The sequence below is a fragment of the Heterocephalus glaber genome, unplaced genomic scaffold (genome assembly GCF_053883595.1).
Source record: "Heterocephalus glaber isolate CG9 unplaced genomic scaffold, H.glaber_assembly_v1.0 deba00001504, whole genome shotgun sequence".
Classification (NCBI taxonomy): domain Eukaryota; kingdom Metazoa; phylum Chordata; class Mammalia; order Rodentia; family Bathyergidae; genus Heterocephalus; species Heterocephalus glaber.
Genome location: NW_028258324.1, coordinates 50164246 through 50192235, shown reverse-complemented (window position 1 = coordinate 50192235; position 27990 = coordinate 50164246). Strand labels below are relative to the sequence as shown.

Below are 27990 nucleotides of genomic sequence, written 5' to 3'. Positions count from 1 at the left end.
AGCCGAAAAGAAGTATAGGCCAATCTCACTAATGAACATAGATGCAAAAACCCTTAATAAGATACTGGCAAACAGAATGCAGAAGATCATCAAAAAGATCATACACCCTGATCAAGTGGGATTCATCCCAGGGACACAGGGATGGTTCAATATACGAAAATCAATCAATGTAATACACTATATCAATAGAGCCAAGGACAAAAACCATATGATTACCTCCATAGATGCAGAAAAAGCATTTGACTTAATCCAACATGCATTTATGAAAAAAAAAAACCCTCCAAAAAATTGGAATAGACGGTCTCTACCTCAAACTGATAGAAGCCATCTATGAAAAACCAACAGCCAATATCATACTAAATGGTCAAAAACTGAAATCCTTCACACTCAAATCAGGAACAAGACAAGGATGTCCACTATCACCACTCTTGTTCAATATAGTTCTGGAAACATTAGCCATGGCAATTAGACAAGAGAAAGAAATAAAAGGAATAAAGATAGGTAATGAAGAAGCCAAATTGTCATTATTTGCAGATGACATGATACTCTATATAGAAGACCCCAAGAACTCCACCAAAAGTCTTCTAGACTTAATAACCAAATTCAGTCAAGTAGCTGGTTACAAGGTCAACACACAAAAATCAATAGCTTTCCTCTACACCAATGACAGACTCACTGAGAGAGAAATAGGGCAAATAATTCCTTTCACAATAGCATCCAAAAAACTGAAATACCTAGGAATCATCCTAACGAAAGAAATCAAAGACCTTTTCTCTGAAAAGTATGGCACTCTGAAAAGAGAGATTGAAGATGATATCAGAAAATGGACAGACATCCCCTGCTCCTGGGTAGGAAGGATTAATATAGTGAAAATGGCCATACTTCCAAAACTGCTATATAGATTTAATGCAATTCCAATTGAAATCCCAGCAGGATACTTCACAGACCCTGAGAAAACAATCCAAAAATTCATTTGGAACATGAAGAGACCCAGAATAGCAAAAGCAATTCTAGGTAACAGAGACATGGCAGGGAGTATCACAATCCCCAACCTGCAACTATACCACCAAGCAACTGTGATAAAAACAGCATAGTACTGGCAAACAAACAGACTTGAGGACCAGTGGAACAGATTAGAAGATGCAGAAACAATGCCAGACACACTCAGCCATCTCATCTTCGATAAAGGAGCCAAACACCCTCACTGGAGGAAAGATATCCTCTTTAATAAATGGTGCTGGAAAAATTGGGCTTCAACTTGCCAAAGATTAAAACTAGACCTGTATCTCTCACCATGCACTAAACTAAAATCAAAATGGATTAAAGATCTAAATATTAAAATAGAAACTCTGAACCAGTTGGAACAGAGGTTAGGTAGAACCCTTGAAGACATCGGTGTAGGAAAAGATTTTATGAACAAAACCTCAGTTGCCCGTGAACTAGCACAAACAATCAACAAGTGGGATCTCTTCTTATTAAAAGGCTTCTGCACAGCAAGAGAACCCACCAGCAGTGTGAAGAGACAACCCACAATGTGGGAAAAAATCTTCACCTGCTCTTCCTCAGACAAAGGTCTACTATCTTGAATCTATAAAGAACTTAAAAAGATCAGACCTCCCAAATTTAAAGACCCAATCCAAAAATGGGCATCTGAAATGAACAGCTATTTCTCAGACAAAGAAGTAGAAATAGCAAAGAAATACATGAAAAAATGTTCAACATCACTGGTCATTTGGGAGATGCAAATGAAAACAATGCTGAGATTCCACTTCACTCCAGAAAGAATGGTTGCTATCATGAAATCAACCAATAACAAATGCTGGCGGGGCTGTGGGGAAAGAGGAACCCTGCTCCACTGCTGGTGGGAGTGTAGACTGGTGCAAACACTGTGGAAATCAGTATGGAGATACCTCAAAGAACTAGGACTGGAAGTCCCATTTGACCCTGCTATTCCACTGCTGGGGATCTTCCCTAAAGAATTAAAAGAATCATACCACAGTGGTATATGTGTGCCCATGTTCATAGCAGCACAATTTGTAATAGCTAAAACTTGGAAACAGCCCAAATGCCCATCAACTGGAGACTGGATAAAGAAAATGTGGTTTTTTTATAAAATGGAGTACTACTCAGCCATAAAAAATGAGAAATTAGAGACATTTATAGCTAAGTGGATGCACATTGAGGTAATACTCTTAAGTGAAATAAATAGGACACACATGTATAAACACCGAATAGGTTCTCTGGTGTGAGAAACCGAAAGTATAAATAAGGACTAAATGTATAATAGGTAATGTGAAATAGGAAGAAAAGGGGCAAAGGGGAAGGAAGTGGGAGGGCTAGAGGAAAGGATAGAAGGGAATGGGATTAATATGAGAAAATGGAAAAATAGGAACAAAATCTCTGTAAATAGGGAGGAATGGAGGTGTTGAAGGGGGGGCTGGGCAAGGGTGAAAAATAAGAACCAAGAGAGACTATGTAAAGGTGCAAATTTCCAATGATGAATGTCATTATATTGTATACCTAAAATGTACCAATGATTCGAATGAATAATCGAAAATGTAAAATAGGAAGAAAAGGTCCAAAGGGGTAGCCGTAGCGGGAGGGGCAGGGGAAAGGAAAGAAGGGAAAGGAAAAATGCTGAGAAATGGAAAAAACGGAAATAAAGTCTTTGTAAATAGGGAAGGGTGGAGGGCGTGAAGGGAGGGCTAAGAATGGGGAAAAAATAAGAACCAAGATGCATTATGTAAAGGTACAATTCCCAATGAGAAATGTAATTGTGTTGTATACCTACAATGTACCAATAAAAGAATTTAAAGAAAAAAAAAAAACAGCTTCCAAAACACACTAGTCAAAAAGTCATGAGGTAATTTAGAAAATATTTTGGCTACCATAACAACAGTGTACAATATCAAGATTTATGACATACAGCTAAAGCAGTGCTTAGAGAGAAACTGATAGCTATAATTCAGTAACTTAGAAAAAGAAGAAAAGAAATGTGTATATGTTCAACATAAAAATTTTTTAAAACAACAAAATGTTGCTTTTAAGTAAATAATAACATTAAGGAACATTTGGGAAGAATGGTGAAGAAAAGCAAGAGAAGACAAATTATCAACATTATGAATAAAATAGGAAAAGCAATAAACAATCTTTTAGATAATAGAAGAAAAATATATGAACATTATTAACATTTTGTGAACAAAGATGATAATGGGATGAAATAGAGCTCCTAAAAGTCACATCTCATCAGAGGTGATAAAGAAAGAAAATCTGAACAGCCTCACATCTACTTTTGAATGTGAATTAAGAGTTAAAAATCTTCTTAAATACCCTATAATTCTAAAGGCTTAATTTTAAATTTTTCAAACATTTGAGTAATGGATACCAGCTATTTAAAAGCTCTTTTAGATAATAAAGAAGCACAGAATATTTTCAAACTCATTTTATGAGTTCTACATCATCCTAATTCCAAAGCTTAATGAGGACATTCCAAGAAGAAATATGTATGTAAAATATGTATGCAATGTGTATGTATTAATATATATGTAAACTAATAATTCTCTTGAACATAGATAAAACATTGCTTAATAAAATATTATCAAATAGATCCACCTGTAACTGGGAGATATGTAATTGACAAAATTTATCAACATAACTCAAGGATGGCTTAATATTAAAGATTATTCAATATAATTCATAGTTTCTTTTTGGTTTTTTTGGTACTGGAGATCGAACTTAGGACCTTGCACTTGCAAGGCAGATGCAGTGCCACTGAGCTAAATCCCCAGCCCTCTAATTCATAGTTTTAAGGATAGAAATCATACAATCATCTCAATTGTTGGAGAAAATACGTTCATATGATCTTATATCTATTTTAAACTATATATTAGCAAACCAACAATACCAATGTCCTTGATCTGGTAAAAGACTTGCATCCAGAATATATTAAGAAATCAACAATACATAGAAAAAACAACTCAATAAAATGTGCAAATATTTAACAGATAACTCACTAAAGAAGATCTGAATGAATGGTCAATTAGTATACAAAAATGAATTCATTATTATTAGCCATTAAAGTAACACAAACTAAAATTTAAATTAGATTGAATTTGTTATCCTCTGGATGGGCTAAAATTAGTTCTAAGAATATCTAATATTGACAAGAATATGGAGGAACTAAAAATTTCAAAAATTGCTTAAGAGAAAATAGAAATATGCATTAATGCAGAAACATTTGGATGTTTAACAGCCATGCATTTATCCTAGGAACCAGAAATTCTACCTTTCATATTTGTATGAGAAGAATAAAAATTTCATAGTAGTTTTAGTCTCAGAAATCAGAAACTTCAAGCAAGCTAAATGTCCATTATCATTAGAACCAATAAACTGTTGAATACTATTCACCAGTTAAGAGGAACAAACTGCTGACAAACACAACGGTTCTGGATGAATCTTTCAGACACATCAAAGCCAAACACATTTCATCTATATTGGAGATCAAGAAGAGGCAAAACTTATCAAAGCATGACTAAAGCCAGAGGAAATTTTTTGTCAGTTGTATGAGTGTTAGAGACTGAAAAACAAGTCATAAGAACTTTTGGAATAAGAGATATGTTCCATTTCAAGATGATTGAAACCTACAGTAAGGTTTTTTTCATCCCCATGCACTGAGTTCCCCCTCAGTATTAACACTACATTTTGAAAACAATAGTAACAACCTTCATTGTTTATTCTGTCTCAGAACAAATTTATTTCTAAAGGTAAAGAACCATGTGAAGAAACTTTATCCAGGCTTTCTTCCCTCCTAATGGATGTTGGAATCATCTTTCAATTTTGGCTTAGGAAATTGGTATACATCATTAATTTTACCATTTGGGAGCATTATAAAATTCTAATTCTCAGTGGGTTTTTGGTGGGTTTTTTTTTGCTTAAATTCTTTTATTGGTAAATTTTAGGTATACAATACATTCACATTTATCATTGGGTGCTTGTACGTGTACATCATGTGTCTTGGTTCTTATTTTTTCCCCATTCCCTGTGCTCCTTTCTCCCCCTTCATCCTTCCCTATTTACAAAGACTTTGTTTCCATTTTTTCCTTTTCTCAGTGAGTATTTTTGAAAATAAAGTTGTTTTAAATATTAAAAACAAAGTTATTTGCTAGTGTTACTGTGCAATTGAATAATTGCGATTACAAAGATAACAAAAATACATTTCTGAGAGTCAAATGAGTCACAGCTCTCTTGAACCACCTTAATCAATTCACCTTTGCACTTTCGCATTATTTCTCTTTCCTATACAAGTATCCAGTAGCGGTATTTAAACTTCTCTAAAATCCATGCTGCCTTGCAAATCAGCCAGCAGAGGGCCCAATAAGTGAATTTCCAAGTTTTCACAAAATAGCTAAGAGCACCTCTGTTAGCGGGTTTTGTTAAACATGTAATTTGCCTCTTAAATCTGCACAAGCTGTGTAGCTGATTATTCTTATTAGTTGTTAAACTTAACCACTACTTATGTTCACTCAAACAGTTCTCTTTTCACTTGTCACATATATACAATTATTTACAGGCATTTGTTAGTCCTGGAGTGGACAAATCCTCGAAATTTAGAAGTGAAAGCAACCTATAAGGTCATTTCTCAGAGATTTTTTTCTTTTTTTGCGGGGGGGGGGGGGGGTACCGGATCGAACTCGGGTCCTTGCGCTTGGGCGGCAGGCTGCGAAACCACTGAGCTAAATCCCCGACCCTTCTCAGAGATTTTTAAATTCAAGTCTCTCATCTTGCAAGCACCTGAGTAATGTCCTTGACACGTTAGCTGGGTAGTCTCTGCTTGTCGACCAGAGATGAACAGATACCAATGACAAGGAAATGCATCATATTTGAACATAAACGTGATGTATTAAATTTATCTGGCATCAAGATCTCTCTTCCTATCAATTCTATTCATGTATCCCAATAATTCTTTCTGGTCCTATGTGTAACGATTTCAGTGCCTCTTCAGGTGAACAGCACTTCATATTTTAGACTCTTCTTGACATTTCTTTGGATCTTGGTATCAGGCTCAGTAAACAATATAAACAATATAATTTCCCTTTTACATATGTCCACAGACAATCAGTTCTCTTTCTTCTAGAGTTATTTCTTAATGTACTTATTGAAAGTTATGATTCCATTATGTTGGAATATGGATTTGCAAAGAATTTAGTGTAACTTTACAGTTTGGAAGCATAAGGAGCTCCAAATCAGGAATGGATTTATTATCTAACCCAATGCTTCTGACACTTTATTGTGGCTTGAATGACCTGGGAATATTATGCAGAACTAGTACTTTACTCAACAGCTTCAAAGCAGAACCTGAAAATATGCATTTTAACCAGCTTCCATGTTGTTGGTGACATTTTTAGTTATGGGATCTAAGTAGAATTTCTTATATAGATTTCATTAAGTTTCAAAAATATAGTATGCTTTTTCACACTGTTGCATTTCACGTAAACACATAATTAAGGAAAAACAACAACATTATCATATAAGTATGAATCAATGTTACCATTTCATGCTGCTTATTGGAAAAATTAGAGACTCTCACATTAGTTCTTTAGTGCTATCAATTGTGATATGATGTATAGATGCTGTGAAGAAGAAAAAAATCTATCTCAATTTATCATGGCTTATTTAGTGGCCAATAATTGCTTAAAACTTATGCTGTAATTAAAGCTGCCATAACTTCTTCTGACGTGCTACCTGTTAATTAAGTTTAATCTCCATAACTAACTTTCTCTCTTCCCTGGTGGCCAGCTCTTACTATTTCCATCAAAAGTACTTTTCCATATTTCCGTGAGGGTGAAAATGAATTTCTCCTCCAGGGGCCTGGGCATACAAACTTGCAGAAATTTTCTCATGTATCACAGCGTACATTTTCTACCATGAGTCAATTTCAATATGGAAGAAGTAATTTTCTCTTCTCCAGGGAAATGATCATCCATTTCTTAACAGTTGTCATCTCCTGGCTGACTTTCAGAAAATATTCTCCATCTCTACAGATACATAGTGTGCATTTTACTTAGCTTTCCACTATTTACTAATACATGACTAGGAACGATATACAGAGATTTTTTTTTTTTTTTTTTTTTTGGTACCTAGGATCAAACTCGGATCCTTCCTTCCCCTTGAGAGGCAGGCGGGCTAAATCCCTGGCCCTACAGAGCTTTTAAAGATAAGAACAATACAATAATAACAGCCACTATGGCTATTTAGTGAGTACCTACTTCATGCAAAGTGGAGGTCCTGTTGATGCTTATGGGATACTGAAAAAGTAATTACAACTGATGCCAGTATATGGATGATGAAACAAGCTCAGAGGTGGGAAGTAGCCTGGCTGGGGGCCATGTGAGCAGTAAGAGGTCAGGTTGGGATTTGGCACCAGATGACTTTGGCACCAAGATGACAATGTAACCCTGCATGCCTTTAGAAAGGATTTCATATTAATGCACAAAAAGTTTTCCCCTGGAAAAAGAAATTAGAATAGTCTCTAAATTTCAGGATTCCATCATAGGAGATCCAGAGTGCATGCAAAAGACAAAAGGATCTTTTTAAATGTGGAGTATCCTCAGGGCATTAATATGAGCTTTTGTAAGATCAGAGATCATTAAAAAGAGTTTATGTCAAACAAAATACTTTTAAAAGCACAAAACAATTAGTCTAGCTTTTAAGCTATTTAAAGCTCGCATATTAACTAAGTGGCAAAGAGTATACAACCAATTTAAAGAATTCATAATAGAGACATTAGCAGAACTAAGAGCTCCAGCTTTTAGTTTAAGTTAGCACTGAGTTGGCTTATATTGGTGGTTTATTTTCCAAATGATCTTCCATTTCAATCACTTCTAATTTTTTCTTCTTTTTTGGTGGAAAAACTTAGGTGAAATCCTAGAAATCACTATATCACTAACATTCCTCTAATTTCTGAAGAAAAATCACCTCATCTCGTTTCCCAACAACTCTAGCCCATCTTAATCTGTGACTTCTCTACTGTTAAAGGTATAAATGATGGTGGGCCAAGAGTAGCAGTGATTAGCAGAACCAAAATTATCTTTTTTTATTTCTGCAGAAGTGATGTATAATAAAAGAAGAAATCTGATTGGATCTGTAAAATATTTGAGATGAGCAAAACCATGATGTCTAATGTACAGGGAGAAAAATTTGAAAGTGTCAGAGAATTTAAATAAAAATGATTCCTTATGTGACATAGCAAATTGACAAAATTACGGTGCATATTCTAATGAGTCTGAACCTCTCAGTGTTTAAGATGTTTCATGATAGAACCTCATTCAAGTCTCCATTCTACAATTAATATCTAGGTTAGTAAAATAACAAAGTAGTTCCATAAAAAAGCTCAAAAAGACATGACAGTTTACAAAGCAGTTCATGAACCTTGAGAATTTTCAAATTATTTGGTAAGAGCAATGTTTTCAGTAGTATAAGCTCATCTGTCTATTACTAAGTGCTCATATGATGGCTCCCAGGTCATTTGCAAATTTTGTGGGATGGATTTAATAAAAGGAAATGTGATATAAATGTAAGTCTGTTTCCTTAAGTTGTCTTCTTTTTCTGAACTTGATTTCTTTGTGAAGATTGATAGAGGCCATAATAATAACAAAAAGTCCTTCTTTGAGAGCGTGCGTGTATTCTTAATCAAAGCATTTATCAAAATGTGATATATATTGCATGACATATCTAATCAAGGATATGAAAACCTGGTATAGCTGTTTTTGCACTAAATATCTGAATATATTTATTTAAAACAAAAATTTTCATTAATTTTATAAATATGATTTGGATTCACATTTTACTTGGTAAAAATCTAAAAGACTGCTAAAACTAAATGTACAGGAGAGTCAGTCTAGAAGAGTTCAACAGAAACATTAAAAGTCATAGCTCAGCTGAACCAACAATAAGATTCATGACACCTTTCTGGCTTTCAGAATCTAGTTCAATGACACAGATCCTCATAATCTCCTCAACACTTTCCGTATTTTCAAAATCATCACCTGCCAGTGGCCTGTGGAAGTCATCACTGAAGTAGAAGATAAGGTCATGTCACCAAATGGCCCATTGGGCAAGGTGAGGTTTTAAGAAAGACTTGGTATCTGACTTCTGTAATACAGTGAGCAATGCCAGGTGACATTTAGGCAGAGGAAATCCCGAACAATTCACACAGGATTGGTTTATCCTCAAAATGCTAAGAATTAATGTTGTCAGCTAGCTAAATATGGTTCAGAAATATGCATGATCACTTTCCATCAGTAATATAAGCATATAAAGAACTGACTCAGACAATTTTTGTTATAATCCTTGCATGATTTAGCATCCTTCTTGTAAAAAAAATAAATCTAATAAAAAAAGAAAAAGTATGTTTTCATTTGAGGGCAAGTTAAATTTGGTATAAAATGAGAGGCTACTTTACTGACACAGAAATATGGACCAATAAATAGAAAAAAATCTGCATGACAAAAATGAAAGTATGTTAAAGTAGATATATAAGGTAAAAACAAATAATCATTTGCCTAATTGAAATTTGAAATATTTCCTCTTGGTTTTTGATAAAGAACATTTATAACTAAGTATGTTATAATAATGCTTTAGGAAATAGTTTTAAATATATTCCAAGACCAGATAAGTCTGACTGAAAAGAAGAATCTTGATATTTATCTTATAAATATAGTTTGTATGACATACTATTTAGTTGTGGGAAAGGTGAATAGTTACTATTTAATCCATGATGATGATAAAATGTATTTATAGTCTTCACTTACAAAATGAGCCTTCAGTGTAACAAAAATTCAGAGCTAGTGGTCGGAAAAAAAAGTCTCCAAAGCAAAACATATCTTTTAATAAATCCTTTTCCTGAAACATAACATAAATGTTTGCAGCAGGAAGGACATAATATAAAAATACATATTCATAATTCTCAAGAAGTCATAGTAGATCAATGTTTTTTGAACTACAGTGTTTGACTCATTCATACTGCATGAAATAATAGGATACAGCCAGTTATTTTTTAATGCTATAGTGTAAAAATAGAGGACAATGGGGAATAATGGAGGGCATTGTACATGGCAAAATATAATTTAACGGAATCTCCATTTTATATCACACACATAGAGATAAGTGTCAGAGTGTTTGTGAGCGCATACTGGATCCTTACATAAAACATCATATATATATTACATATATAATATATATATTAAATATTATATGTTATATATAATATAATATATATTAGAGAGAGAGAGAGAGAGAGAGAGAGACAGAGAGAGAGAGTATGGCCTGGTTAAAAAGAAAAAAGTTTGAGTTTGCTTCAATAATATCAAAGCCTAATGTTTATTACCATGCTGAATTTATTATTATATTTTCAGTCAGGAAATAGTTTTAAAACTCACTAACCCTACAGGCAAACGACACTGCTTCTGTAACCACTGCAGCGGTATTTCATCATCGAGGTAATGATGCTTGGGTGTGCTCTTGTAAATATTCTAGTTTGCAATTTAATCTGCCTTTCTTATATTTTCTTTCACCTTATTAAGACACACATTATTTAAAATTTTGATATAATATGAAGTATTTCAGAATCATCTTATATATTTTCTTGTATTCTAGTTTAACTTAGTCAAATATTCTCAAAGCACTTTGATGTATTGACCCACAATTATTTTAGAGAGGCAGGATCTAACTACAGTACCACGTAAAAACTGGTAGGTTGTGAGGTCCAGATTGGTTACACGGTAGCTGCAGATGTTAAAAGAGGAGCCAAAGGTTTTTGCTCTGGGTAGCCTTTTGGCTTGAAAAAAGGAAAATAATTGAATCTGAGTGAACTTTTTGAGCTTTCAAGTGTTGGAGGGAAAAGCAGTAAATAAGTAAGTAAACTAAAAATTATATATTGGAGAAAATGATGGAAGAGAGGACATGAAATACATTAACACTCATCAAGGGATAATACTTTGGGAAAAAAAATCTAATATATTCAGATTTGTCCTTATAAACAGTGGAGACATCTGGTCTCTCTTACCAAGATCTCTATTCCAGCTCTCTATAGTAGAAATTATAGCCCTTCTTGCTGGCCTACAATTGTAATCAGAACACCTTCATTTTATATAGACCTCAAGAGAGTGCTAACAACTTTTGATTGCTCATAGCCTGAGAAGAATTCACACCACTAATCCATTGTCTATAAGTACTTTATTCTCAAGCCAATGCCATAAACAATCTAATACTCTAAAAGCTGACACATAATTCCTGGTATGAAGAGAAGATCTTATGTTTAGTAGCAACCTGAGGAAAAATAAGCACATAAAATCAACAAGGAAGCATCCGTGCAGTTCATTGGAGATCTGGGACTGCCTATCTGGATATAATATTGGATAAATTGAGCAAATTAGGGCAATCATGGATCAAAAGTTATAACACAGCATTTTTGTGCATCACAGAGATCCTTCTGGGAAACCTAACTCTGCAGTGAGTTCATCTATCAGAGGGATAATGATCCAAAAACATTCTTCTGCAGACAGAATAGAAACTATTTCTTGTTCAAAAGAAAGGCACCTGTGGAACTAATTAGGATGAAGTACCTCATTCAAGTATAGGCTATAATTCTGTTGAGTGAATGAAAAATTTACAAGATTGTAGTTCAAACTGAAAGAGAGCTGGAATGGTGGTGGCCTGTGGTAAGAAAACATGGAGATTTAGGGAAATTAAGGCTAATATACACTGAGGCAGTCATGAGAGAAAGTAGTAATTGTACTCAAGAACATATTAAGTAATGCCAGTCTTTTAAAACTCCAAACCCAATTGATAAGTGTCTCAAAGTGAAAGAAGCCTTCCTAAAACACAAATTTTATCGATTCAGGAAGAAGTTTTGAAAGGATTGAAAGGTTTCTCTAGGAAGCAAGCAAAAATTTTGTGATAAGAGATTTCATTAGTACTTCATATGTTTAAATTTGGTACTGTTTGAATTTTTGACGTTTTATTTTTCTCATTTTAAGTCGTATTTAAAAGAGTATAATATTGTTCTTTAATTAAGGAATATATTTATTTTCTTCTTCCTTCAAGATGTAGAAGATGTGTGGATACTGACATACTTTGTGTGTATAAGTAAAAGCATGTCTGAGGGAACGATACCGGGCAGTTTTTATCCTCTCATTGTCAGTTGAATGATAATTCATGGCTTAAGAAGCAAAAATCAACTATTAAAGCTTACCATATTTATGCCTAATACAGAGAATGAATATAGTGGAATCTTAGAACTATACCTAGCAATATTCAGAGACTCAGATCTAGTGGAATATAATTTATAAGCATTTTTCTTTTATCGTTAATCATGGAAGAAAGCCTTAAATTTTATTTAAAGTTAATCTGTTTATCAATCTAGCTTAATCTATATTCTCTGTTGACTGGGCTTCAAACAAAGTCAATTCTTGCATGCTTTCTTAGAGTTATAAGTCTTTCAAAATGTACATTTCCTTCTTTCTCTGCTTTATATTACTTCTGAGACTTCCCTTCAATTTTGACAATAAAAATTTTGTGGCATCATAGGTGACTTCCTTATAGCCAAATTTAGCAGAAAAGTTCTATTTATTGACTGGTCAATACCATCTTAAATTATTGATTATTGACACCTTCTCTCTTGCAACATTGTCTTCATTTTCTTAGCATCTGAAATATATCTCCCTCTTGTTCCATCTCCTAACTCCAAGGCCTTCTTGGTTTTGCATCTCCTCTAGGTTGGGTCCCTTAATTTTCTGTTCTGGAGCCTACTCTTTTTTGTCTATCAATGTCTTTCTGTATTATGACAAACTATGTTTTATTTGCCTTTTATATAATGAAAATTTCCAAATTTATATATCTAGGGCAAATTTTTAAAAATATGTTTTCTCACCACCTACTACATATATCTATTTGGATGTCTCATGGGTACTTCAAACAAAATATATCTCAGGAGATCTCTTCAGATCGAAGTTTTTCCTTGTTTTCCCTTTATCATGGAATGAGACTCACAGCCACATGGTTGTCCACGCTAGAAATATGTTGCTTATCTAATCTTCTTCCTCACTCATTATATCAAGGCATTTACTAGAATGTATCAATGCTATGGCATCTTTTTTCTATCTTCATTGACACTTCATACTACTTCTTTTTAATTACATATATTAAGAATTACCATCTGTTCTAAAATTATATTCTCAGAAATTTAGAGATTTTTGACTACGCTGAAAAGAACTTATCACATGTGCTTTTATTCTTCTGTTTTAGTTGTGCTTTAGAACACAAGAGAATATTGGGATATCCTTGTTCTCGTCTAATAAACTTTTCACTCAGGGGACAGTGTTGGATTCATAACAAATCTTCATGACAATTATTGAAGAACTGTTTAACTACAATAAATATGCTCATAAGTATACACCAGGGGTTTACATACTGCTTTGAAAAGTGAGAACAGTGCTGGGAATCAATCATTATCTTGAAACAGCTGGAAGTTTTTACTAAGTTGTGCTACATTCAAGTGGCAGACTTCATTAGCACTACATCCATTTTTTGCTATCTTTGTGAAACATTGCTAAATGCTATGCTAACAGACAAATTAGAAAATCAGAACATATGTTATAGAATTAGCTGAAAGCTATTAAAGCAACTTTTTTCAAAAAGAAGAGTATGGGTTCTAAGATATATTTTTCTGCCATTTCAGTGTGCAAGAAAAATATCCAATGATGTGGTCCTGAAATAGGACAGAATTAAGCTATGTCATATGTTCATCTGATTTGTGTAAAGGCAGGGGACCAAGAGAGCTAGATAAAATGCTGTAAGTGAATACTGTATTTTCAGTACTTTCTATTAGGTCATCTATTGTGAACTAAGAGTTGAAGACAAAATGGGATTGGAAATTTAGGGGAAATAGAATTGATAAAAAGATAAAAGATAAATTATATTAGCTACAAGTACTTAGGTGAACATTCTATGGTTATGGAGAATTAAAGGGTAACAGACATGGTATATAATTTCAACCACTACTAGAATAATTGGCACCTGTAGCAGTACCACTTTTTTTCTAGCATTTATCAAGTATTTAGTAATCTTTTGTTTCTTAATTAAAATTATTGGTATAAATTAGATATAGATAATAATCACATTCATCATAGGGAATTTCTACCTGTACATGATATATCTTGATTCTTTTTTTTCCCATTCCCTTCCCCTCCCTTCAACCCCTCTATCCCTCCTATTTATAAAAGTTTGTTTGCATTTTATTTGTCTTTGTTTCTTTTTCTTTCTTTCCCTTTGTTCCTTTCCCCCTCCCCCTTGCCTAGTTCCCCTTTCCACTGGAACATTTTCTTCCTATTTCACAACTTTTAAATAGAAAAGACAAGTCTTTATAAATAGTACCAGAGTTAGGAAATGAGACAGACTGGAAAAAGAAGGGAGTTAAATGTAAATCACTAAATATACATATAACTATAAATCAATAAACAGAAGTACATTATTAATCCATCAATTGATCTAATAACATACTACTTACACCAGGTTAAAACAAAACAAAACAAAAACAGCATTTCTCTGTAAAGAAAATATAAAGACAACTCAATATCTGACATTCATTGTTCCTCAGGACAAAGATTAGATTTTTGCCTATTCATCATAGAAAGAAGACAAATGATTAATTCTTTCTAAATCTGTAGAACTTCTAGGAAAATTTTTATGTATCTCCTTTTTAACCATAAACAGTATCGAATGTTTAATGGATATCTGAGGAGAGCAATTAATGTGTATGTGTGTGTGGTGGGGGGCAAAACTAAACAAACAGAAAAAACAAATATGTTAATTCTAAGAGAAATTTTTTAAAATTAGAGAACAGAATAAACCTTTCTAGGACTCTGTAATTAGTATATTTAGAAAAGATTGGGGAAGAATCTGCATGTGTAAAACAAGAGGATTCAATAAAAATGGAGATAAATAAAAATACAGATACGGCTCTTAGGAAAGGGAAACAAAATTTTGAAAATAATTCAAAAGAATAAATGAAAGTCAAATTTAAAGAAATGTTACAGGAGGGTCACAAATATATTTAATAGATAAAATAAATAAGAAAAAAAAATTTACTTCAGAGGGCCTAACAAGGAAGTGCAATAACTGATTAACCACAGTCCAAGAATGAGTAGTTAAGGAGAAACATACAGGAGAAAAATGAGCAAAGTAATTTTAGAAAAGTTTCGCTGGGTGCAGAATATAGCTTTTTGGTTGAAAGGGTCCATCAAGTTCTCAGCAAAGAGAATGAAAAAAAAAAACAGATTTAGATACACCTTTGAGGAAATTAACATCGAGTTCAAAGATGAGATCACAAATTCTTTTAAAAGGGAAATAAATAAGGCACAAGGAAAGAACAGGAATCAAACTAGATTCCATCAATACTGGATGTTTGAAAACAAATGGAGCAAAAATGTAAAGTAATGGGCAATATTTTTTTAAATGTGTATGTAAAATGAAACTATCAATTGAGAATGAGGGCAGCATAATGACAATTTGAGATAGGCAAAGAATCAGAAAGTTTACTACCCCTGTCTCTTAGAAAGCTAATCTCCCAACCCACATATGTTTAGACTACTATTCTCAGGCCTTCAATTGATACTTTTCTCATTTCAAGTTTCAAATTGCACAGTTAAAGGTTCATTTCAAATTTCATAAAGCAAAGACAAGATACATTGACTGCCCACTTGTAGAAGAAGGAAGGCTGTTAATACCCTCATGTTCCCCTCACCTTCTCTTACATTCTATGAAAGTTTTGACATCCCTAAAGTTACCTTTATATTTACATAGATTAGTTCCAAAATTTAAAACCTAATAGAAATAGTATTATTAGAATGGTGGTGACAAGGTAGTTTACTGTAAACATAAGTGATATACTAGAATTATATTTTACCCCTTAAAAACTCAATATCCTCAATGCTTCTATAAGGAACATCCTTTTTCTTTATTTTTTGAGGCAAGGTCTCAGTATTTTCCCAGACTGGCCTCGAACTTGTAATCCTTCTGTCTCAGCTCCCTGAGTACTGGGATTATAGGCATGTATTGCTATGACAGGTTTGGAAATACTTTTTATCACTAATTTAGAATAAACCTTCCATTTTAGTCCTTTATCAAATACTTTTACCATATTCTCAATTTTGTCCAAGCTGTAAATCAGTATTTAATCAATATTTATAATTTATAGATTCTCTGTATTTCCTAGAGTCTTCCGTCTAAAGGCCTTAATTCTCCAACAAGTTCATAAGTTCACAGTTCTATTGTTATAGTGGGATGCTTTGCCACTTTGTTCATATATTTATCTTTTTAGTATAGACATTTTTTTACATGAACACATCTTTGGTTAATTTCTTTAAAAAGTTAGGGAAAGGCCCGGGTAAAGGGAGTAAGAGAAGGCTCACGATGTGAAGGAACCAAAACTTAGTTTCACAGTAGGAAGTCAGTATTTAACTGGTCGTTTTCAAAGCAGTAGTTTAAAATATGCATCAATGGAACAAAAACGTAAATCAAATGGTTGTTGTTAAGGGATAAAGGGAAGAATTTGACAACAAAAACATTTGCATTTCAGTGTAACTTGCAATCTTTACTACTGTTCACTGAATGTTCCCATCTTCTACCTCCTGAGAACACAATGCAACTGCCCTTCCTGGCCCTGTTTAAGATCCAATAGGCCAACAGCTAGCCTATTCAGTTTCGAAATACACCAGCTCCAAGCCGGCTCTACCCATTGCTTTCCCTTAGCGCCGGGCAGCAGACGCGCAGACTAACGGACTGGTCTGACCTTGGACAGGGCCAATTCCCAGAAAGAGAAGGTGAGTCCATTGGGCTAGCAGACCCAGAGAGACGGTATGGACCTGGCCAGCAGCTTCAGAGATTCCAGTGGTGCCCTTCCAAAGTGATAAGGTGAGAGACAACCACGGGAGACAGCCATGGAGAAGGTGCAGGTTAAACATAGACTCCCTGAGAACTTGAAGCTCAGCCCAGGAAGGACAGGGGCCCTGCCGTCTGAGTGAGGCACCAGGGCTTATGAGTGTTGACATTAAGTCCAACCACATGCTCAGATACCCACCCCATGGCCTGCATCCAGCAGAGATGAGAGGGCTGATAGCCTTTTCTGTCTACCAGTGTAAGCAAGAACACCTCTGCTGGGGCCGTTATCAGAGTCTGGGGGAATGGAGAGAGGTGTTTCTGGTACAGGGAAGGCTCCTCAAAACCCACAGGCCCTAAAGCTAGGCAGAGAAAATTGTGACTTGCTGTACTCCAAGACTGCGGATCTTGGAAAGAAACCATTCATTTAGAGAAACAGGAATTTTTTGCTCAATATTTGTTTTTAAATTTTTTTAATTATCTGTTTTCTTCATCAGTTTTTCTCGAGGGGGGGGATTGACTTTCCCCATTTTGTTTTGGTTTCTTTTCTTTCTTATTTTTTGTTTTTAATGTTTTCTTCCTTTCTGTCTTTAATTTCTTGTGTCTTGCTGATTTTCTTTTTCCTTCTTTTCTGTGAAAATTTTCTAATACAATTAATTTCATTTTTTTCCTTAATAGGATCCCCATCTCATTTTTTTCTTCTCCTTCTCATCTTCCATTGATTAATTTTTCAAATTTTACTTTTTCATTCTCCATGCCCCCACTTTTGCCAGTATAACCATTAAGCTTTTTGAATATTTACTTAGCTAGTTAACTCTATATCATTACTGTTGGATACTGTTCTATTGTTAGTAGATATTTACTGTAGGTCACGATTTGGTTTATCTTCATGTTTGTACTATAATTATAGATCTCTTTCTATGGCTTAGGGTAGTACATTATTGGTTAGTAGGGTATGCCAATATTCAGTTTGTGTTTGACACTATTATTGTTAATGATTTTATTACCATAGCCAAGATAACATAATTGTTGCTATTAATTGGTTTTCTCAGGATGTCAACATCTGGCTTGCATTGTCATTAACAATACTGTGTGACCCAATCCTGGGGGATTTGGTACTATGCCAAATATGCTTCAGCCTCTCTTCCCAAATAAATAAAGGTGGTTTGACCCTGGGACACAGTCAAAGGCCAAGATACTTAGAGTGTGTCTTGAAAAGCAGACATTAGAGATCTCCATCCTAGTAACAAAGATTTCCATTATAATCAACCTGCAAGCCTCAGTACAAAAAAAAAAAAAAAAAAAAAAAATGAGAAGATATGGCAATAAAATACTCCCCAAACTTTCAACTCTCACAAAGCTGATTCATGCGTCATTGAAAGGGAGAAAGTCAAAAGTCACACAGGCTAATTATTAAAAAGGATAACAAAACAGATTGATCAAGTTCTTGGCTAGCTCAAAGAAGATATAAGCAAACAGAGAGTAGCCATGATAAATAAAATGATCAGTTCATCTACAAAAGACACTTAAGAAAAAGCTGGCTGAATTAAAAAGAAAAGATACAAAAAATAAATGACAAGCACAGAAAAGAATTACAGCCCATAAAAAGGGACCAAAAATATTCAAGAAATTAAAAGTACTTTCAAAAGTATGGGCAGCAGAAGTGACCAGTGTAAAGACAGAAGGTCCAAATGAGAAGACAGGGCTATTGTCAATGATCAATTAATAAGACATATCTTAAAAACAAAGGAGTATGAAAATTATATCCAATAGCTGATAGATGCTGCAAAGAGTAATCTATGTTTAATTGGAAATTGTGAAAAATCAGAAGACAGCAGACATGGCAGGGATGACCATTTGTTGAAATATAATAGCAGGAAACCTTTACAAATAAGGGGAAAACTTTAACATACAGATAAGTGAGGCATAGAGAACCCGAAACAGCCAGGAACAAAAAAGAACCTCTGCACAACACATCATAGCAATTAGGCAAGAAGAAGAAATAAACAGGATATGTATAGAAAAGGAAGAAACCGAATGATCCTTGTTTACGGACAACATGATCCTTTACATAGAAGACCCAAAAAATTCTGCCAAAAGATTACTATAATTAATGAAATTCACCAATGTACAAGGATGCAAAATAAATACACACAAATTAATAGGATTTTTGTACACCAATAATGAACTTACTAAGAAAGAAATTAGGGAAAAAATAATACCATTCACAATAGCACCAAGAAAATGTAAATACTTAGAAATTTAAAAAGGAAGTAAAAGACCTCTGGAACAAAAAATTACAGTATTTTGAAAAAGGAGACTGAAGAGGATGCCATAAAATGGAAAGATATCCCTGTTCCCAGATAAACAAAACCAACATAGTCAAATGCCCACACTTCTAAAATTGATATACAGATTTAACACAACCCCAGTGAAAATTCCAATAGCATTCTTCACAGAACTCGAAAAAAAAATACTAAAATTTATATGGAACCAGAAGCAGCACAGTTTAACAAGATTAAAACAGAAGGCATCACAATCCTGAATTTGAAGTTATATTACACACCTACAATGATTTAAACAGCATAGTACTGACACAGAAATGGACATATGGATCAATAGAAGAGAATACAGGTGCAGAAATAACACCATGCACATTCAACTGTTTGATCTCTGAAAAGAGGCACAAAAATATGTACTGGAGAAAAGACAGCTTCCTTAAAAAATAGTACCAGGAAAACTTACTATCGTCATGCAGAAGATTGAATCTAGACCCATGCTGTTCACCATGTACTAAACTAAGACAAAATAGATCAAAGATGTCAATCTTAAAACAGAAATGTTTCATCTTCTGGAAGACAAAATACAGAACCCTGGTGAAACATCACAGAAAGGCAACTAGCCATTCTTCAGCATTGTTACACCAGGGTAAAGCATTCTACAACTAAAATGATAAATATTAATCAAAAATTATTTTTTCCTATGCTGGTTTACATAAAGTACTGGTTTTCAGATGCAGTGAATTTGAAGTGAGGACATACATTTGTATTTTCCTAAGCCCATAAAGATACTGGGATGTGAGCAGCCCTTAGATTATATGAGAAAACTTCTTACTGTTTGACAATTTGCACACTCAAATTTAGAATTTATTTATCCCCCCAATACTGTGAGTGTTAACTATCTTACAATACAGGAGATGAAAATGGAGGCTAAGAGGATGACAAGATTACAATTAAAATAGAATTAAATCCTCATTATCAGGGAAGATTAACCATCTCAGGAATTCACAATGATGAGGATATGGCAGGAACCTGAGAGTTGCCTTGTCACGTTGCCCAGGACTCAGTAACTGCTGATAACAATTGTCAGCTTCTCGTTCCCATAGACCCAAGGAAGGGGATTCAGGGGTCAGGAAAAAGGGATTCCCCAACTAGGTGAGCTTTCTATGGTCCTCACCTCCAGAGAACATCATCCAGGGGCAGTTTGGTTTATTTCTCCTACTTAATGGACAACATCTCTCTGATGCTGCTTAGCCACAGAGCCTTATGTGAACAAATTTGGAGGCCTACTCTCTTTTGTTCTAAAACATGACTCTACAAATCTGTTTTTCGGTCCCAGATCCTAAGAACTGCCATAATGACAAGGTATGTATTCTCAGTTCTGTTCAAAATTGCTTGTGCAGGCCTGTGGCTGGGTTCAAAGGAATTCTCAATTTTGAAGAAAAACATATCATCATCATTTGATCTTATATTTTCCTGCTTATTTTGACAATAGTAAACCACAGCTTTATGATGGTTACTGAATGGACAGTATTGAAATGTAAGCATGTATTAAAATACACGGAATCATTATTTAAAGGAGGTATTCTCCATCTTAAAAAAAAAGTAAGTGAGTCAACTTCTATGGTCACTGTTTACACTTTCTTGACCATCTCATCCAAGTTGCAATGTACAGTGAGCCAGGCAGACTAGAGTAACTGCTTGCATTTTTCTCTTCATTTTCTATGATATTAAGCATGCCATTTAAAGCCTGATGTCTGAAGAGAGTAAGGAAAAGATGAGTATTTGGCTGACAAAATGTACATTGCCAATAAGTGAGTTCTGTTTGCTACTACTGTATTACAAAGCAAACATATCAACTGTCCATGGAAAAAAGTCATGTAATTAATGTAGGATGTTTTCACCACGCTAAGTAGAACCAATGTACATTTTAAGGTTTTCCTTGAGCAAGCAATCTTTTCTGTATTGAGAACACTCCCTCCAAATTTAAAGATCCAATCCAAAAATGGGCATCTGAAATGAACAAACATTTCTCAGACAAGGAAGTAGAAGTAGCAAATAAACATATGAAAAAATGTTCACCATCACTGGTCATTTGAGAGATGCAAATGAAAACAACACTAAGATTCCACCTCATCCCAGAAAGAATGGCTGCTATCATGAAATCAACCAATAAATGCTGGCGGGGCTGTGGAGAAAGAGGAACCCTGCTCCACTGCTGGTGGGAGTGTAGACTGGTGCAACCACTGTGGAAATCAGTATGGAGATACCTCAAAGAACTAGGACTGGAAGTCCCATTTGACCCCACTATTCCCCTGCTGGGTATCTTCCCCAAAGAATAAAAAGAATCATACCCCAGTGATATATGTGCACCCATGTTCATAGCAGCACAGTTTGTAATAGCTAAAACTTGGAAGCAGCCCAATTATCCATCAACTGGAAACTGGATCAAGAAAATGTGGTTTTCTACAAAATAGAGTACTACTCAGCCATAAAGAATGAGAAATTAGAGAAATTTATAGCTAAATGGATGCACATTGAGGCGATACTCTTAAGTGAATAAATAGGGCACATATGTGCAAATACCAAATAGTTTCTCTAGTGTGAGAAACTGAAAGTGTAAATAAGGACTAGAAGGTAAAATAGATAATGTGAAATAGTAAGAAAAGGGGCAAAGGGAAAGGGAAAGTGGGAGAGGTTGGGGAAAGGAAAAAAGGGAATGGAATTAATATGAAAAAAATGGAAACAAAGACTTTGTAAATAGGGAGGGGCGGAGGGGTTGAAAGGAGGGCAGGGGAATGTGGAAAAAAATAAGAACCAAGACAGAGTATGTAAAGGTGCAGATTCCCGATGATGAGTGTCATTATATTGTGTACCTAAAATGTACCAATAAAATTAATAATATTAAAAAAGAACACTCAATTCCATACTTGATTACATTTCAAATTTATTCTGTGTAAATAAGATCAACATCAAATTTTTAGTCTTGTTCCACTCATTGCTTGATGTCTTCTGATTTAAATCTTTATAACTAACTATATGCTTGTGTTATGAGTTTTTTCTGCTCTTATTTTCCTTTACTCCAATTTCATTATCTATCCATTATTACCATTAGATTTTGTATGTTAAAAAGCCACCTGAAAACATAGCTAAGCTAAAATAGCATAAGTAGTAATTAGGAAAGAAATGGGATAGGAAAATATTAAGCAGATGAGCCTGGCACTGTGAAGGAAGGTCAAGACTGTAACTCTGCAGCTCAAAGATTAGCTCCTGCCCCACCAAAACAGACCATCCCTATCCTGCAGAGAGAGAGAGAGAGAGAGAGAGAGAGAGAGAGAGAGAACTCTGTGAGTCATTAATGTTTTTGTTCCTTTCAGGTTTGTGAACAACTTGAGTTGTCCGCTAATAGAAGTAGTGATAGTTAATAAAACAAATTTATTTAGGAATCAATAAAACATTGAGTCAAGGCATTTATGTTGAATGTTGCAGGGGGTTGTGAGTTTTATAAAAGTTGAGCAGAGTGACAAATGACTTGGGCAGAGATTTTGAACTCAAGTTTTAGACAGATTTCTACTTGGATTTGAATCCTGGGTATGCTATGCCTGTTTGTGTGGCTTTGGGTACTTAAGGTTTTCACTTCAATTTCCCTCATCTATAAAGCAGGAATTAAGCTAATTTTGGAAGATACCTATAGGTTCATCAACTGATAAATGGATAAAGAAAATGTGGTGGATATATACAATGCAGTACTACTCAGCCATAAAGAAGGATAAATGTGAATCATTTATAGGAAAATAGATGCATGTTGAAACTCTAATACTAAGTGAAATAAATCACACCAGAAAGTTAAATATCACATTTTTCTCATATAAGAAACCTAAACTATAAATAATTCAAAGATCAAAATAAAAGATACATGATAAGAAACAGGGAGATAGACTTTGGGAGATGGGTAGGGGACCTGGCGACGGAGATAGTTAGAAAGGAAGAAATTACAATGATTAAGATATGATACGTATATGTACCACTTCTCTAAGATGAATGTAATTATCATGTATGGAAAACATATACAAATCAAAAAAGGCAGGAATAACATAACACCTACACCTTTGAATACTTTAGAGATTTTTAACTGAGTTTTTTAAAATTAGAGAATTTGGTATGGGATAGGTTTTCCATGCATTTTAACTGATTCTTATTTTGACTGTTCTTGCCCTAAACAACTTAAGATTTTGAAAGCAAAATTCATGTATGCAAGATTATAGTTCAATCACATATATTTTAAATCCTATAACAATGGAATATGCAAAATATCACGGGGAAGAAAGAATCAGAAACAGAAATTATCATAGCCAGACACCTAGCTGTGGGATCAGCTTGAACAAAACCTCTAATGATTTAAATAAAAGGCTACATAATGAATTTGAGAACACAGAGTAAAGACACAACAAAACTCAGGGTCATGGTCCAACTGGAATAGGAAGTACATTCTGAAGACAAAATGACAAAGATTCTAAGAAGAAACTAATAATGAGAGCACTTCTTTTGCAAAGGAATCCATCTGTGAAAAGTAATCTGCTCTGTATGTTGTCATCAATTAAGATATGAAACTACTTTCTAGCTCTTTCATAAGAGCTAGCACTTACTGTGGAGTTAATGTGTGCCCAAGTTTGTTAGACACATAACAATGCTATAAGGTAAGAATTATCCCCAATTTCCAGAGCAGGAGATGAGGCTTAATAAACTTCAATGTTTTGATTAAAATCACCTAACAGATCACGGCATGGCGATGTTTTCTGGCTAACAAAGTTCATGATCCAAAACTGGTGATCTTCCAGTGAGAAGATTATTATCATCCCCTGCTGCTCTATGTAATTGTATATATGGGATCTTTCTTGAAGAGTGTGTCAAAGAATCTGGTTTTGTCATTTACATAGAAATAAGCCCTTTGATTAGGATTTCACAAGCATTCTCTGAGTCATAGGTGATCTTGAATGAATAAGATTACTGGCTTTATTTTTCCAGGAAAAATGTGCTTTCCTGTGTGGTGCTTAACAGCAGCAGTGTCTCAGAGAAAGGACGGATGCCACTATGCTCGCAGGACAATAAATGACTCAGTATTCTCTGTGTTCTAGTGATTACAACTCATAAAGATGTTAATTGCTATGAAATCTCTGCTAAATTGGAAACACGTCTTGGTAGCATTCTAAAGAATGCACAATCTTCAATTTGGGATTAAAACATCAAGAAAACAATCTCCACACAAAGAGGATAAGTGATAATCTTAAAATGCTTGCTTTTTAAATTTTTCTTATGGATTTAATTGAACTATTACAGTTTTGTGTGGCTTCTTCAATAAAGACTAATCTCTAATCAGAAGTTGAAAGTAATTTAAGGTAGTTCTAAGCATTATAGCTAATCACTGTCATAGTTATAACAGCCATGGTATTATTGTCAAAATAACATTTCCAAATAATGAATTATAGTTAAAAATAGAGGGCACTTTGCATCAAAGGGAATATCATCAACGGAGAACACAATCAGAAAGAACTCTACACAAGTTTGTATAATAGTGACCAGTGCCATTTGTCAAGTGTTTGGTCATAAATCTTCTGGATACATACTAGTACTGAGCTTCCAGATTCCTGTGTTGGATTATGGAAGTTACTCTGGCCAATGGACCAGGAATAGTAGTATAAAATGAGCTCTATAGGCTTGGAGATTTCATGATCAGTGCAAGGCCACCAGAGCTCTCTTTTCCGATATCCCACAGCCAGGAAGACTTTGAGATGGCACTTGCTCAACTTGAGTTCTACAAGAGGGGATAAATCATGAAACTTTCAGTGAAACTGTGATAGCCATGGTGTAACAGGAAGAATTAAAACTTTGTAACTATGAAATTGCTAAGAGTTTTTTATGGTGACTATAGCTTAACCTATACCAGGACTATACAATAAAAATAAAATGTGAGCTACATACATAATTTTAAATCTTTTAGTAGCTACAATGAGAAATACAAAAAGAAATTAAACGCTAGTTACATTTCAAGTTCTCAGTAGCCCCACATGGTTAGCCACTACTGTGTCAGACAGAGCAGGCCTTGCTAATGGTGAACACATAGTATGTAGTGTCTGATTATCACTGAGGAGCACATATATGTACAGTAAAAAAGTGGTTTACAAGTAAGTGGTTGGTGGAAAGTTGTGATTTGCTTTAGATAGCAAAGGGTTATGCTGATGGTCAGTGAGAAAACATGAAGTAAAGAAAACAACTTTAGGAATATGAATGTAGTTCTAATTATCCTTCACTATTTCAGTCTCTGAAAATACAAGTACAGAATCCTGAGGTATATCTTAAAATAGTACAGTTGGATCTTGAGTGACTGAATAGCACAAATGATTTTTTTTTAAGTTTAAAGCACATTTCTTACAGAGTTATCAGTAAAAGCCTGCTTTTCTATATGGTCTTGGAACTGAAAAATATGTTATGAAATGAAGAGAGAGCTTTAAATATATCTAAGGTAATTCAGAGTGAAAAAAGACAAGAACAGAATAAAAACTTTGGAATTTTTAACAAGAAATGATTATTAGTGACATTTGGAAGTACAGCTTTGGTGAATTCACAGGATAAGGGACTAAATCAAAGGAAATTCAAAGGAACCTAGTGAAGAGGAAATTGAAGAAATGAATGAAAGAAAACAGTAGAAGTACCAATGAGTTTCTATAAAATAGCATTCCATTTTAGCTGAATAGCCCAGAGAAACATAACCAGAGAAAACAGCCATTTGTGGGTCTGCATAAAGCTAATCATGAAATGCAGGAATTTACAAGGAGATGAGTGCCATGAGGGCAAAAGGTAGCAGAGGACTTAAATGAGGATCAAATATCTGTCTCGAAGCTTAAAGTAGTAAGATGTAGGGCAGAGCTTTGGCCTGACTGCCAATCAAAGGGGAAATATTTGATCTGCTGAGAATTCCATGTTTAAGTAATTGGTTACCTTGTCTCTGAGTGAAAGGAAGCATTGGATGTATAGATAGTTGGAAGTTCAGCTGAAATAAAGAAAATGAGAACTTGACTGACTAATGACATAATTTTATAGAAATGTGTATATATTTTTCATGAACATACATGAATAAAATTGTTTAAAAAAGAATCAAAATTAAATCTATCATATGGACTAGAAATAGCTTTAAACAAGAAGAAAAATAGAAATAGAAATGAAGGGATTTTTTTCCCTTAAAATTGAACAGTATAAAGTCTTATTGCATTTTTAATCAACCTAGAAAATAGAAAGTACTATGACATTCCAGTAGTTTTTTTTATTGCCTACCATGGCACCATGCTTTTTTTTTATACACAGAATTTCTAAATTTTTGCCAAAAAAGTTCTTGAAAAATCAAGGTCTCTAAGAGCTTTACCTCTGTACATTCTCATCTACTTTTCCACATGAATCTTGGCAACAAGGCATTTAAGAAAATAAGAAATGGCAACCAAAAAGAACAATGAAAGCACACTCACATAATTATGTAAATTTGTATGCCTAAGTGTAAAATCTATGGGCTATACATTACACTCAAGAAAAGTTAAGTGTCACAATAGATTGTCATGGAATGTTTTGAATAGGGAAATAATTTATGGGAAAAGTAAAGCACAGTGTAGATCAAAGAATAAATACCAAGGATTTAGGAAGAATAAAATGACTTTTTAAAGTACAAAACAGTGAGAGAAGTTCAAAAGTGTTCGAACTGAAACCAAGATTTTTTAAAAACAGAAATTAAGGAATTTAAGCTTTCAAAAAAGGGGCAACAGTGAAAAGAATTTCAACTAAGATCAAAACACTTTTAAAATATCTTAAATTAATTGACTGATAGAATGTAAAAATAGTCTACAAAACATTATTTAAATGCTACTTTCAGAATTAAAGCTAAAGAGCTGCATTTGCTTAGCATCAAATCAGATTTATGACAAGGTGAGAAATTAAAGAACAAGCAGTTTAACACCTTCAATGACAATTAACTCAGTGATGGTTTTTTCTGCTGACAGAAGGCGAGCACCAGTAGCTCTCAATAAAAAGTACTAAATTAAATAAACATGATGGAAATTCTTAATTCATTCACAGGCTAAATATCTGGAAGTAATTCAACTGAAGTCACTTCAGGAAATTGCCTTCACAAAAACTGTTTGTGTGTTAAGAATAATATCCGTTCCATTGATACTTGAGTCTGTTTCTTTGCCAGTATCATGCTGTTTTTAATCACAGTAGCTTTATAATATAGTTTCAACAGATTAGAAGATGCAAAAACAACTTCAGACATACACAGCCATCTCATCTTTGACAAAGGAGCCAAATACCCTCACTGGAGCAAAGATAGCCTCTTTAATAAACAGTGATGGAAAAACTGGGTTTCAACTTGCCAAAGATTAAAACTATACCCATACCTCTCATCGTGAACTAAACTAAAATTGAAATGGATCAAAGATCTAAATATTAAACAGAAACATTAAACCTGCTAGAAGATAGATTTGGTAGAACTCTTGAAGACATTGGCATAGGAAAAGACTTTATGAACAAAACCTCAGTTGCCTGTGAACTAACACAAAGAATCACAACTTGGATCTCATCTTATTAAAAAAACCTCTGCACAGCAAAAGAAACCACCAACAGAATGAAGGGACAACCCATAATGTGGGGAAAAATTTTGCCAGCTGTTCCTCAGACAAAGGACTACCATCTAGAATATATTAACAATTTTATAAAAACGAATCTCCCAAATTTAAAG

General features: G+C 34.1%; 2 protein-coding genes across 9 annotated transcripts in view; one reads left to right on the top strand and one right to left on the bottom strand.

Moving 5' to 3' along the window:
- The window catches only part of Nlgn1 (neuroligin 1), an 860706-nt gene that overhangs the window by 712123 nt on the left and 120593 nt on the right, over positions 1-27990 (bottom strand). The window lies entirely within an intron of this gene.
- LOC101699488 (arginine/serine-rich protein PNISR-like) overlaps positions 1-27990 on the top strand; it is a 118846-nt gene that overhangs the window by 27604 nt on the left and 63252 nt on the right. The window contains 1 exon segment of the mRNA XM_021242748.1: positions 16807-16968. Coding sequence (XP_021098407.1) covers positions 16807-16968 — 162 coding nt within the window.